Here is a 13338-nt window from a genome sequence, read left to right as displayed (position 1 = left end):
GAAGAGAGCCCAGGCTATGTAGAGAGACCATGGCTCAAGTACTGTAAATGAGGCTATATATAAGTAAGATAGTAGTAAACAATGTTAAGAATATCTATAGTGTTATTGATCCCACCACAGACACATTGGCTGAGGAAGGAAAGTTGCCCCCTTTTACAAAAGGGTGAATTGGCGGTTGAGCATAACCATCCATCTAAAACTCACCCAATAAAGATGAGGCTTCCAGATAGCTTTGTTTCATCTAGCTTTCAATATACCAGTCCCAAATATTTTGTTCTGATGTCTTTCAGAAACTCAAGCATACCATAGCAAAAATTGATACTTGTGGAACTGGGGAAATGTCTCAGAGGTAAAGAATATCACTTGCCCTGTAAGTTTGAAATCTGAGTTCAGATACCAGAACCCATGTAGAGAAACTGGGCACAGTGGTATGCATCTATCATTCCAGCTCTAGGGAGGTAAAGATAGGGAGATAGATCTATGGAGAGGCTGGTTAGCCAATAGGGCTGAATTGGTGAACTCCATGTACAATAGGAGCTGCCAAAACAACAACAACAAACCACTTGAGGATACAATTCCCAAAACTGACCACTGGCCTCTACACACACACACACACACACACACACACACACACACACACACACACACACACACACACACGCATGCACGTACACACAACTTACATATATATGCACAGAAGTAATATAATGGGAAACTGATACATAAACTCTTTTTTTTTTTTTTTCTAATAGCAGCATTGACTTAAAAGGCTCTGAGCAATTCTTCAAGAACCTTCTCTCTGCCCTCAAATACTAATCAAATACCTGCTTATCTCTCCCAAGTATTCCCTGCTCAAGTGCTCACTTGTTTGTGCCTGTCCCTTCTTTTTTTTTTTTTTTTCAGATGTAATAGTTTTTTTTTTCTATTTATTTTGCAATACAATTCAGTTCTACATATCAGCCACGGATTCCCTTGTTCTCCCCACTCCCGTCCCCCTCACCTTCCCCCCAACCCCCCCCCCCCCATTCCCATCTCCTCCAGGGCAAAGCCTTCCCCACAGACTGAGGTCAACCTGGTAGACTCAGTCCAGGTAGGTCTAGTCCCCTCCTCCCAGGCCGAGCCAAACAATCCTGCATAGGCCCCAGGTTTCAAACAGCCAACTCATGCAATGAGCACAGGACCCGGTCCCACTGCCTGGATGCCTCCCAAACAGATCAAACCAATCAACTGTCTCAACCATTCGGAGGGCCTGATCCAGTGGGGACCCCTCAGCCATTGGTTCATAGTTCATGTGTTTCCATTCATTTGGCTATTTGTCCCTGTGCTTTATCCAACCTTGGTCTCAACAATTCTCGCTCATATAAACCCTCCTCATTCTCACTAATTGGACTCCCAGAGATCCACCCAGGGCCTAGTCATGGATCTCTGCATCCAGATCCCTCAGTAGTTGGATGAGGTTTCTAGCACAACAATTAGGGTGTTTGGCCATCCCATCACCAGAGTAGGTGAGTTCGGGCTGTCTCTCGATCATTGTCAGCAGTCTGTTGTGTGGGTATCTTTGTGGATTTCTGTGGGCCTCTCTAGCACTTTGCTTCTTCCTATTCTCATGTGGTCTTCATTTACCATGGTCTCCTATTCCTTGTTCTCCCTCTCTGTTGTTGATCCAGCTGGGATCTCCCGCTCCCCCAAGCTCTCTTTCCCTCGATCCTCGCCCTTCACTACTCCCACTCTTGTCCAGGCTGTTCATGTAGATCTCATTCCATTTCTCTGTCATTGGGCGATCACTGTGTCTTTCTTGGGGTCCTGTTTTCCAGGTAGCCTCCCTGGTGATGTGAGTAGCAGACAAGTCATCCTTGTTTCATGTCTAGTATCCTGCTATGAGTGAGTATATACCATGTTTGTCTTTCTGAGTCTGGGTTACCTCACTCAGGATGATTTTTTCTAGATCCATCCATTTGTCTGCAAACCTCATGATACCATTGTTTTTCTCTGCTGAGTAGTATTCCATTGTGTATATATACCACATTTTGTTTATCCATTCTTCAGTTGAAGGGCATCTAGGTTGTTTCCATGCTCTGGCTATTACAAACAATGCTGATATGAACATAGCTGAACAAGTGCTCTTGTGGTGTGGTTGAGCATTCCTTGGGTATATGCCCAAGAGTGGTATAGCTGGTTCTTGGGGGAGATGGATTCCCAATTTTCTAAGAAAGCGCCGTATAGATTTCCAAAGTGGTTGTACAAGCTTGCATTCCCACCAGCAGTGGAGGAGAGTTCCCCTAGTTCCACATCCTCTCCAGCATAAGGTGTCTTCAGTGTTTTTGATCTTAGCCATTCTGACAGGCGTAAGGAGGTATCTCAGAGTTGTTTTGATTTGCATTTCCCTGATGATTAGGGATGTTGAGCAATTCCTTAAATGTCTTTCAGCCATTTGAGTTTCCTCTGTTGAGAATTCTCTGTTTAGTTCTATAGCCCATTTCTTAATTGGACTGTTGGGCATTTTGATGTCTAATTTCTTGAGTTCCTTATATATTCTGGATATCAGTCCTCTGTCAGATGTGGGGTTGGTGAAGATCTTTTCCCATTCTGTAGGCTGTCATTTGCCTTGTTGACCGTATCCTTTGCTCTACAAAAGCTTCTCAGTTTCAAGAGGTCCCATTGATTGATTGTTTCTCTCAGAGTCTGTGCTACTGGTGTTCTATTTAGGAAGTGGTCTCCTATGCCAATGCATTCAAGACTACTTCCTACTTTCTCTTCTAGCAGGTTCAGAGTAGCTGGATTTATGTTGAGGTCCTTGATCCACTTGGACTTAAGTTTTGTGCACGGTGATAGATATGGATCTATTTGCAGCCTTCTACATGTTGATATCCAGTTTTGCCAGCACCATTTGTTGAAGATGCTTTCTTTTTTCCATTGTGCACTTTTGACTTCTTTGTCAAAAATTATATGTTCATAGGTGTGCAGATTAATGTCAGGGTCTTCAATTCGATTCCATTGGTCCACATGTCGGTTTTTATGCCAGTACCAACCTGTTTTTATTACTGTAGCTCTATAGTAGAGCTTGAAGTCAGGGATCGTGATGTCTCCAGAAGTTGTGTTATTGTACAGGATTCCTTTGGCTATCCTGGGTTTTTTGTTTTTCCATATGAAGTTGAGTATTATTCTTTCCAGGTCTGTGAAGAATTGTGTTGGTATTTTGATGGGGATTGCATTGAATCTGTAGATTGCTTTTGGTAAGATTGCCATTTTTACTATGTTAGTCCTGCCTATCCATGAGCATGGGAGATCTTTCCATTTTCTGACATCTTCTTCAATTTCTTTTTTCAGGGACTTAAAGTTCTTGTCATATAGGTCCTTCACTTGTTTGGTTAGTGTTACCCCAAGGTATTTTATGTCATTTGTGGCTATAGTAAAGGGTGATGTATCTCTGATTTCCTTCTCCGCTTCTTTGTCCATAGTATATAGGAAGGCTACTGATTTTTTTGAGTTGATCTTGTATCCTGCTATGTTGCTGAAGGTGTATATAAGCTGTATCAGTTCCTTGGTGGAATCTTTGGGGTCGCTCAAGTATACTATCATGTCATCTGCAAATAGGGAAAGCTTGACTTCTTCCTTTCCAATTTGTATCCCCTTAATCTCCTTATGTTGTCTTATTGCTCTGGCTAGAACTTCAAGTACTATATTGAATAAGTATGGGGAGAGTGGACAGCCTTGCCTTGTTCCTGATTTTAGTGGAATTGCTTTGAGTTTCTCTCCATTTAATTTGATGTTGGCTGTTGGCTTGCTGTAAATTGCCTTTATTATGTTTAGGTATGTTCCCTGTATTCCTGATTGCTCCAAGACCTTTATCATGAAGGGGTGTTGGATTTTGTCAAATGCCTTTTCTGCATCTAGTGAGATGATCATATGGTTTTTTTCTTTGAGTTTGTTTATATGGTGTATTACATTGACTGTCCCTTCTTTTTTAACACCTTGACATTGCTTGTGTGGCTTGTCACAGGTCCTCCTAATATAGAGGGTAGCCTCATATCAACTCACTTTCAATCCATTGGCCAAAGTAAAATTCTATATCCAAAGCAGATCTTTCTCCCTCCTTGTCTTTGGTGTTACCATTCATGATGAGCTCTGCCCTAGTCAAGGAGTTGATAATGGGGTTTTCTTAGGAAGTGTTCATCTAAGCTCCAATCTGCATCTTCCCTGGAAGCCTTCACAGCTACTCACAGGATTTCTTGAGGGTTTTCTCATAACATAATCAATGATTTCACTGAGGTGAAAAATCACAGATCATAAAACCTTTACCTACATTGTCCAGTACATGATAGTTTTAGGGTTCTATTCTTAAAACTTCATCAAGAGATGTTTTCCTCTTACTCATCTTTAGGGCCATGATATCATTCCCATAAGTGAGCAAACTGCCAAATCTCACAAAGAATATCCTTCCCCCAGAGAGAAAACTATTATTACATAACAATTAAAAAATGCAGCTTTAAGTTAGCACCTTGATTTCTAACTTTTATTGAAAACAATAACTCTACACATTTCCTATAAGATGAGAAGGATCTAGTGCTAAGTGCTCCTCCTCTTTTGAGAAAGTTGAGTTATCCATTTTCATCCTGGCAGCCACATCCTTGCTTTAAGTGCCTTGTCTCTGCAGGCTGTTGGGTTTCAGACACCAGCTCTACTGTGGACCACCAGAGCACCTGATGCTTATTTTACTCTCCCCAATTTGGCATGAAAATCCATCTAGTGGAGTTCCCTTTACCTTGCAGAGCCTTGTAGAGACATTGATGCTTCTCATACAATGAGTGATCTTGTGTCAAGGTGAGTGATGCAAGATGTCTGAGAGGCTGCACATGGCAGGTGCATTAAGTACCTCACCTTATTAATTGGTCCCATAAACCATGTGCATATTTCTTTTTCTTGAGCCTGTCCTTTTGCCTCTCTTTAAAGTAACTTTGCTGGGATGTAGAAGTCATGGCTTTTAAGACCCTCCAGGACTCTGGACTGAAGTAGTCACTGGTAGGCATTATTGTTTAGTAACGACACAGAGAAATCATTTTTTTTTTCTTCTGGTTAGATGATTTAGTCAGCTAGCATTAGAACCTTCACTCCCAAGTACCCACATAAATGTGAAGTAGGTTTTGCATGCTTAGCATTAGTGAAATGGGACATGGAGACGGGTGATTCCTGGAATTCACTAGCAAGTTAGCCTGGCCTACTTAGCTAAGTTCTGGGCCAGTGAGAAACCCTTACTCAGACATAATGTGGAAGGGACCTAAGGAGTAATTACCTGATATCATATTTTGGCTTCTACATCCAACCTTCATAGACTTGTATACCTACAACAAATCTTATTTACAGCTCTTCATCTCTACCAGAATTAAGTTGTGAATGAAGTTGTTGTAGAATATTATTTTAAGGTATGATACTTTTGTTTATGTTGCATTTGTTTGACTCTGTGAAGCTGTGTTACTGTGCCTGTCTAAAGCACTTGATGGTCTATTAAAGAACTGAACAGCCAATAAGCAAGGCAGGAGAAAGGATAGTTGGGGCTGGAAGGCACAGAAAATACATAGAAGAAGAAATCGGGGTGGGGGGTTGCAGAGATGGAAGAATGAAGAAGTAGCCAGAGGACTCCAGTGGTCAGCCACCCAGCTACACAGCAAGCCTTGGAGTAAGAGTAAGCTTTGCAGAATTAAGAGAACTGGAAAATCACAGAGGCAAAAGATAGATGAGATAATGTAAGTAAAGCTGGCTAGAAATAAGCCAAGCTAAGGCTGGGCAATCATAGTTAAGAATAAGCCTTTGTATGAGATTTATTTGGGAGCTGGGTGGTGTCCCCCCAAAAGAACAAAAACAACAATAGAAAGCATAACAGTTAAGATTTCTCCAAACACACTTTTTAAAATAAATTTATTTTCATTTATGAGTTGGGTGTGGGGTTGCCTATGAAGGTCAGAAGAGGGGTTTGGGTCCCCTGAAACTGCAGTTGAAGGCTCTTATGGATGCTGAGAACAGGACTCCACTCCTCTGGAAGAGCATCAAGTACTCTTACCTGCTAAGCTATCTCTCCACTACCACCTCTAGCTCTAATTTGAAGTCTTATCCAGGTGAGACTCACCAGAATTATATTAAAATTCACAATTAAGGCCAATGTCAAGTAGGTGTCATTACTGTTAGAAAGAACTCTTCCCTCAGATGTAAGAGATAATAACACAAATGCTTTACAGCAATGGTTCTCAACATTCCTAGTGCTATGACCCTTTAATACAGTTCCTCAGGTGGTGGTGACCCCAATCCATACAATTATGTTGCTGCTGCTTCATAAGCATAGTTTTGCTACTGTAATGAATCATGAGGAAAATATCTGATATGAAGGATAGCTGATATGTGTGACTCCAAAGTTAAGAACCACTGCTTTATAGTAACATGAATTTGTATAAGACCTCCTGCGTTCCATAAATAAATGACCAGATTATATTGTATGTGTGTATGATATATATGCACACATGTGTGCAGATGCAAGCTAGAAGACTAGAGGATCTAAAGTATCCTCCTGTAGCATTTTGTCTTATTCCATTGAGACAGTCTCTCATTAAACAGAAGCTGGCCTTGCAGTCAACAAGCCCCAGCATCCTGCCCCCATCTCCACGGTGCAAGGATTATGTGTACACAGGGCAACTCTAGTCTTTTATGTGGGCTTTGGGGTTTGAACTTAGGTCCTCCTATTTTTACAGTGAGCAATCTCACCCACTGAGCTCCCTCTCTCTCTCTGTAGCTCTAGAATGAGTTTCTTATGTTATGTTCACATTAGGGAGTCCTTCCATCCCAGATGACCAGTGCTCGGCTCTCGATTCAGCAGCTTGGGCCCCTGAAAAGGTATTTGGCACACTTCCCAGGTTGTGTGCAGTCTAAGCTGGAGGGAGTGTGGTGATAATTAACAAAGTGTCAGACTGGATAATGGTAGGAACTGTAAAGATACTAAAATGTTGTTACCAAGGCCCAGACGCACCTGTGAAAACAGGAAGTTAATTTGTGTGAAGAATATCACATGGGGGTGGAGGGGACAAAGCATGTGAGATTTCCTTTAAATAATTCATACCAGACAGGGAAAAAAGGCTCCACAGAAAAGAATGAAAGTAATGAAGAACAAACACCCTCTGGCTGGTGAGATAACTCAAGGTCTGCGAAAGGAGCCTTTCTGGATTCCGGTTGCCTTTCTGTGACCTTGAGACAACTTCACCGTCTATGATATTAGGGATTTCTAATCCCTACGACAGAAGTGTTGACACTGTTCTCCTAACAAGTTTTTAAATAGCAGTGGGGCGATCCCTGTGTCTTTCTTGGGGTCCTGTTTTCCAGGTAGCCTCCCTGGTGATGTGAATACCAGTCCAGTCATCCTTGTTCCACATCTAGTATCCTCCTATGAGTGAGTACATACCATGTTTGTCTTTCTGAGTCTGGGTTACCTCACTCAGGATGATTTTTTCTAGATCCATCCATTTGTCTGCAAACCTCATGATGTCATTGTTTTTCTCTGCTGAGTAGTATTCCATTGTGTGTATGTACCACATTTTGTTTATCCATTCTTCAGTTGAAGGGCATCTAGGTTGTTTCCATGTTCTGGCTATTACAAACAATGCTGATATGAACATAGCTGAACAAGTGCTCTTGTGGTGTGGTTGAGCATTCCTTGGGTATATGTCCAAGAGTGGTATAGCTGGATCTTGGGGGAGATTGATTCCCAATTTTCTAAGAAAGCGCCATATTGATTTCCAAAGTGGTTGTACAAGCTTGCATTCCCATCATCAGTGGAAGAGAGTTCCCCTAGATCTGTTTGGGAGGCATCCAGGCAGTGGGACCGGGTCCTGTGCTCATTGCATGAGTCGGCTGTTTGAAACCTGGAGCCTATGCAGGATTGCTTGGCTCGGCCTGGGAGGAGGGGACTGGACCTACCTGGACTGAGTTTACCTGGTTGATCTCAGTCCATGGGAGAGGCTTTGCCGTGGATGAGGTGGGAATGGGGGGTGGGCTGGGGGGAAGGTGAGGGGGGGGGCGGGAGGGGGAAGAAAAAGCGAATCTGTGGCTGATATGTAGAACTGAATTGTATTGCAAAATAAAAATTAAAAAAAAAATAGCAGTGGGGCATGGAATACTATCCATTTAGTCATTTCTTTAAAGAACAATGTACTTCCCAGGACTGTAGGGCTGGGTAGGTGACCTTGAGATTGGATGTTGTAGACTAGCTCCTATAAAAATTAGGCAGAGGGCGGCAAAGGAGTGAGAGGTGATGAACCAGGATCATGGTCACATGGGATTAACCCCAGGACTGTTGGACATCACTGACAATGGATGAGGAGAGGGGAATGGGCATGTGGTGCAAGCTGCCTAATGAGCAGCAGCTGCTGATTGGAATGTTACTGTTGGCCATTTTTGAAATTAATCCTTTGTAACTAAAAACAGAATTGTGGAATGTTTTACTGGTCACTGGGATTTATGCAAATTGGTGGAATGTGGAGAAGAACTTCCTACTCTCAGCGTTGTGCTATGGTGATGACCAGTCACTCAGGCCACTCTATTTTCTTTGTATAGCTGAGTCAGGATGAAAAAGTTATTTTCAGGAATAGTTATCTGTTTAATGGTTCCATTAAGCAACAACAACAGAACAACACCAACAAAATAAACAACAAAAACCCAACAACATTGTTTTCTGCAAGGCTCTTAGATGTCAGTGAATTGGATTAAAAAAATCAAAATTATACTTTCAAATCAAAACCTAACCTGAGGCCAGAAAAAAAGGAGAGACCAGCAAATTGTCAGAGCAGGACATTCCAAACACAGCCTTGATAACATTCCCAAGGTCCTAATTCTCATAGGAGAGATAACTCGAGCCACTTGATGTGAATCAGTCAGGGTCTTAATTGTCTTGTCTTTTCTTGTTTCTGTTTCTCAAGAAGATGACTTGGAACTGACAGATGTACTTTTTCATAGTTCTTTGTTTCTGCTTCTTTTTAAGAGACTTCTTGATCTTTGAAAGCAAATGCATTGTTCCCTACCATTGGATTCCTTATATTTTTATAATGAAATATAAAATACCAGAATGGGAAATAAAGCAATTTATGCTTTTAAGTTGTAATTTTGTTTGACAGTACCAAGTGAATATCCCAGAATTCCATTGAATTCTGACATGTACTACATGCCACAAGTTAGGGGACTAGGTGATACAAAACTGTCACACTTAGATTCTGGCTACAAATTCCACATCCTGCAGTTACCTGTATTCTATCCAGCTTGACTGAAAGTTGTGAAATTTCTGTTACCTCTTCTAGTCGAGATAAATCCTCCAGAAGTATTGGGTTTTGGTGAGGAGGAGAAGGGGAGAAGGATGGAGCTTCAGGGAGGCACTGAGTAATTGCCTTTCAGGCAAATAATTTAAGAATGCTGGCAACATTCAGCATGGGGGTATGGCCTAAAAGATTTATAGTCTTAACCCACAGTTGAAACATGATGTCCCCTTTTAAAGATTTCTCAAAAGAGGGGGCCGGGGAGCTTGCACTGTAAAGAGATCATTAGTTCATACTCTGTGCTCCAAGACCCATTTAAGGGAAATTGGCATATGATGTAGGGGACATTCCTTCTTAGGGTAGAAGACTGTGGCTTGGTTTCTGTTTCACCCATGGAATGTGACAGTGGTCAGGTTGACTTGGACCCCTGAGCTATAGGAGTCTGTCTTGTTCATGTCTTGGTTGTAGTAGCCCTTTGTCTTAGAGCCTGGTAACCTGCAGGGCCAGGGCTCTCTGACAAAGTCTCACAGAGCTAAGCAGAGGGCAAGACAGAGAACACTATTTTATCAAAGAATGAAAATGCAGAGAAAGATGAAGAGATCTGAGGGTACTCTCAGGTGTGGCCTGAGCACAGGAGCCTTGCTCTTGGATTAGGAAAGTATCATCTTCCTGGTATATTGACATTATCACTACCCAGAAGACACCTTAAATCCTCAGCATGCAAAGTTAGATGGTTGATATGGTTCATGTCCTTGTTTTCAATGTAAACATCTAGATCAGGATGAATGAGGCTTAAACCACTGCCCACAGATTGTATGGAAGCCTCCTCCTTCCCATGTCTTGGGGGTAACATTGAAAGGGGAAGGTTAGGGTAGGAAGAAGGAAGAAATGGAAAGAGAAGAACAGAGCTCTGCCTTCTTCTATTTTCCTTGGAGAGCTTTGTGTGGATGTTACCTTGAAGTAAGATGTACAAAGTTATTTACATAGGCATGTCTCTGCAAATAACATGCAAACAACCTAGTTTGCTTAAAGTACTCAGGCTATTTATTTTTGTTCCCATAAACTCAATTTTCTTGTCTTCCCCTTTGATAAGAATTCAACAAACGCCTGTATTTCATGTAAAACCATTTCTCCACCTTCAATGTATTTAACTTTCATCATGCATTTTAAATTACTTCTGTCACCAGATCTGTTCAATTGTTAAATTCTAAGCTCGGAATCCATCAGGTACTCTGTAGTTATAGTAATTGTTTGGTATCAAATACAATTAGTTATGTATTTGTGTTATATCTGATTTACCCTGGGAATTCCCTTTAAAGAAAGTTTGTCTTTGATGGATCCTTAAATGCAAATGCTTAATGAGTTAAACAGAAAAAAAGCACAGACTGAAAATGGCAGCACACAGAAATTTAATGTATGTTTTCTTTCTATTAACAAAACATGCAACTATAAAAGCATTGTGGATATTTCAGAATTTGAATGACCCTTTATGTCTGTGTGTATGTTTACATGCATTTGAGATATACATGTATGTGTATGGTCAGACATAAGTATATAGCTCACAAATGCACATATAAAAACAACACAAAGTCTCTGTGTGTATTTGTGTCAAATATAAACATATATCACAAATACAACTATATAGATAGCAACCTAAAATAGAGAGGGAGAGAGAGAGAGAGAGAGAGAGAGAGAGAGAGAGAGAGAGAGAGAGAGAGAGAGAAAAGAGAGAAGAGAAGAGAGGAGAGGAGAAGAGAGGAGAGGAGAGGAGAGGAGAGGAGAGGAGAGGAGAGAGGAGAGATTGCATATAACCCAGTGTGGACATCACTTTTAGCCCAGACTAGCAATGAATTTGAAAAGTAGTCTTTCTACTTCAACGTCACTAGGGCTTGATTTACAGGTATGAGGCACACACTTGACTCAACATTTTTTCACTCTGTTAGGAGACAGAGTCTCATTTATACCAGACTCACCTCAAATGTGCTAAATAGTTGAAAATGAACTTGAAATTGTGATTCTCTTATCTCTATCCCCTGGATGCCCACTTATGCAGTCATAAATCCAGGGCTCCCTGCATGTAAGATGAACACTGTACCAGTGAGCATCATTCTAGCCCCATATTTCTTAGTTATAAAAAGATTGCTTTTTTAAGTATTTGCACATAAAAAATATGTTTATGTCTTTTCTAGTGAACTATTAGATGAGGTTTTTCAAAACTTATATTTAAACATATTCACAGTGATTGCAGCAGTATGTACAAGACCAATACTAACCTGGCCAGACAAAATCCCAATAAGAGGGAGGGAGGGAGGCAAGAAACTCTCCACCAGCTGAGGAGCATTGGTATGTTATGGCTGCTGGGAGAGTAAGAAGGAGCTTTCTTTAATTATGTATGTTTTGGTACATCAACCACATACCAGGCAGGCCTCACTCCCAAGACTAGCTGGGCAATACAAGCTGGAATAGATGGGGAAAGAAAAAAGTTTTAAATGTTGAGTAGGAAGGGATGGGAGGGTAGAATGGGTGATTGGGGAGGAGTTGTTAATGAAGTGAATTAGTTCAAATTATATCATATGAAATTCTCAAAGATTAGCCAAAATAGTTTTACAGAAGAATGACATTGTTCATTTTAGAAGAGTATGTTGACAATTTAGATTTCTTCCATATTTTGTAGCTATTCTGGCTCTACTGACCTGGGTACCCTTGGGGGCAGCGGGTGAGAAGACACAGAGTCAATGACACAGACTCTGGGAGATTGCAAGCAAGCTTGTGTATTAAACAAACGGCTAAGGCTATTTGGCAGGTTTTGCTTCTGTAGCTATTGGGACATTTCTTGGTTTGGCCCTGGGTCCTATGTTGGCCATTGTCATCTTGATGGTCCAGGTTCAGGCTCATGTGGGTCAAGGCACTACTGCACATGTCACAGCTTTTTTTTTTTTTTTTTTTTTTTTGCTTGAGGCTTAGCCCATTCATCTGGTGCTTGGTCTTATTTGCCTCATTTCACCCATTTATTTTAAAAATTTTTAGGCAAACAGTGGGAATTAGGGTCCTTGGCTCTACTCTTGTCATCCCTCAGGGGCCCCCCAACATTTGGTTGGTCCACTTAACAGACTCTTACCCATCTTTGACTACCAGTCCTCAGAGGGTGGTACCCCTGGAGTCTGCCATGGGTGTGCTGGACATATGACCTATGTTGGACGCTATAATTACAATCATCCCATTGAACCTATCCATATCACCCAGAGCCATAGCTGTGCCATTATCTTTTGCATCAACAACATTTTCTTCTTCATAAAAAAGTAAAAGCTAACAAATGTTCAGCAATATCATCATATGGCATTCTAGTATTATCGGTAACCCCCCTGATTTCCTTAGTTGGATTCTTTGATATCTCACCCACATGGTCTGGACTTCAACCACTGCAATCCTTTTCTGAACAAAGGTCATATGAAATTCTCAAAGATTAACCACAATAGTTTTCAAAAGAAAGACATTGTTCATTTCAGAAGAATATGTTGACAATTTAGGTTTCTCCCATATTTGATATCAATATTCAAGTCACTTTCTTTGTTATTCATCTTCTTAAAATAATCAGTTCTCTTTTTCTTTTTGTTCTTCTAGGTAACTTTTAAAGCATCCAGACACTCAGTTTCCCCAGATTTAAAGTATGTTCTTCTGGCATACGACGTCAAGCAGGTAAAGGAACTCTTCCTACAGAAACCTTTCTCTGAGGACACGGAGATGGCAGTTCAGAGTTATATTTAGAACTGCTCTGGCATGTTGCAGTCGTGGCTTTGGTAAAGAAAAGGTTGAAGGCAAAACAGTTGACTGGCGAATAACTAGAACAAACTGTCAGGGGACAGTGACAAATGCCTTAGCTTCCAGAAAATGTGACGGAGGAGTGTTTGTTTTCAGGATAAACCCATCAGCACCCAGGGAAGTGACTTGGGTGTATGTAGGTCAAAGTCTTCCTACTAGCTATGCTCTGGGCTCAGGAGAATATTGTTTCAAATAATGGATAGCATATGCTTTAGTGGCATGTACAGTTTTCCTT

General features: G+C 41.2%; 1 protein-coding gene across 3 annotated transcripts in view; it reads left to right on the top strand.

Moving 5' to 3' along the window:
- The window catches only part of Dpp10 (dipeptidyl peptidase like 10), a 725523-nt gene that overhangs the window by 366305 nt on the left and 345880 nt on the right, over positions 1-13338 (top strand). For all 3 annotated transcript variants that reach the window (XM_052736764.1, XM_052736765.1, XM_052736766.1), the window contains one exon: positions 12906-12980. In XM_052736764.1, the coding sequence (XP_052592724.1) occupies positions 12906-12980 (75 nt within the window). The remainder of the gene's footprint in view (positions 1-12905; positions 12981-13338) is intronic.

The sequence above is a fragment of the Peromyscus californicus genome, unplaced genomic scaffold (assembly GCF_007827085.1).
Source record: "Peromyscus californicus insignis strain IS unplaced genomic scaffold, ASM782708v3 Scaffold_14__1_contigs__length_90479793_seg_2, whole genome shotgun sequence".
Lineage (NCBI taxonomy): Eukaryota > Metazoa > Chordata > Mammalia > Rodentia > Cricetidae > Peromyscus > Peromyscus californicus.
Note: the sequence above shows the minus strand (reverse complement) of the source record. Positions and strands in the feature narration are given on the sequence as shown.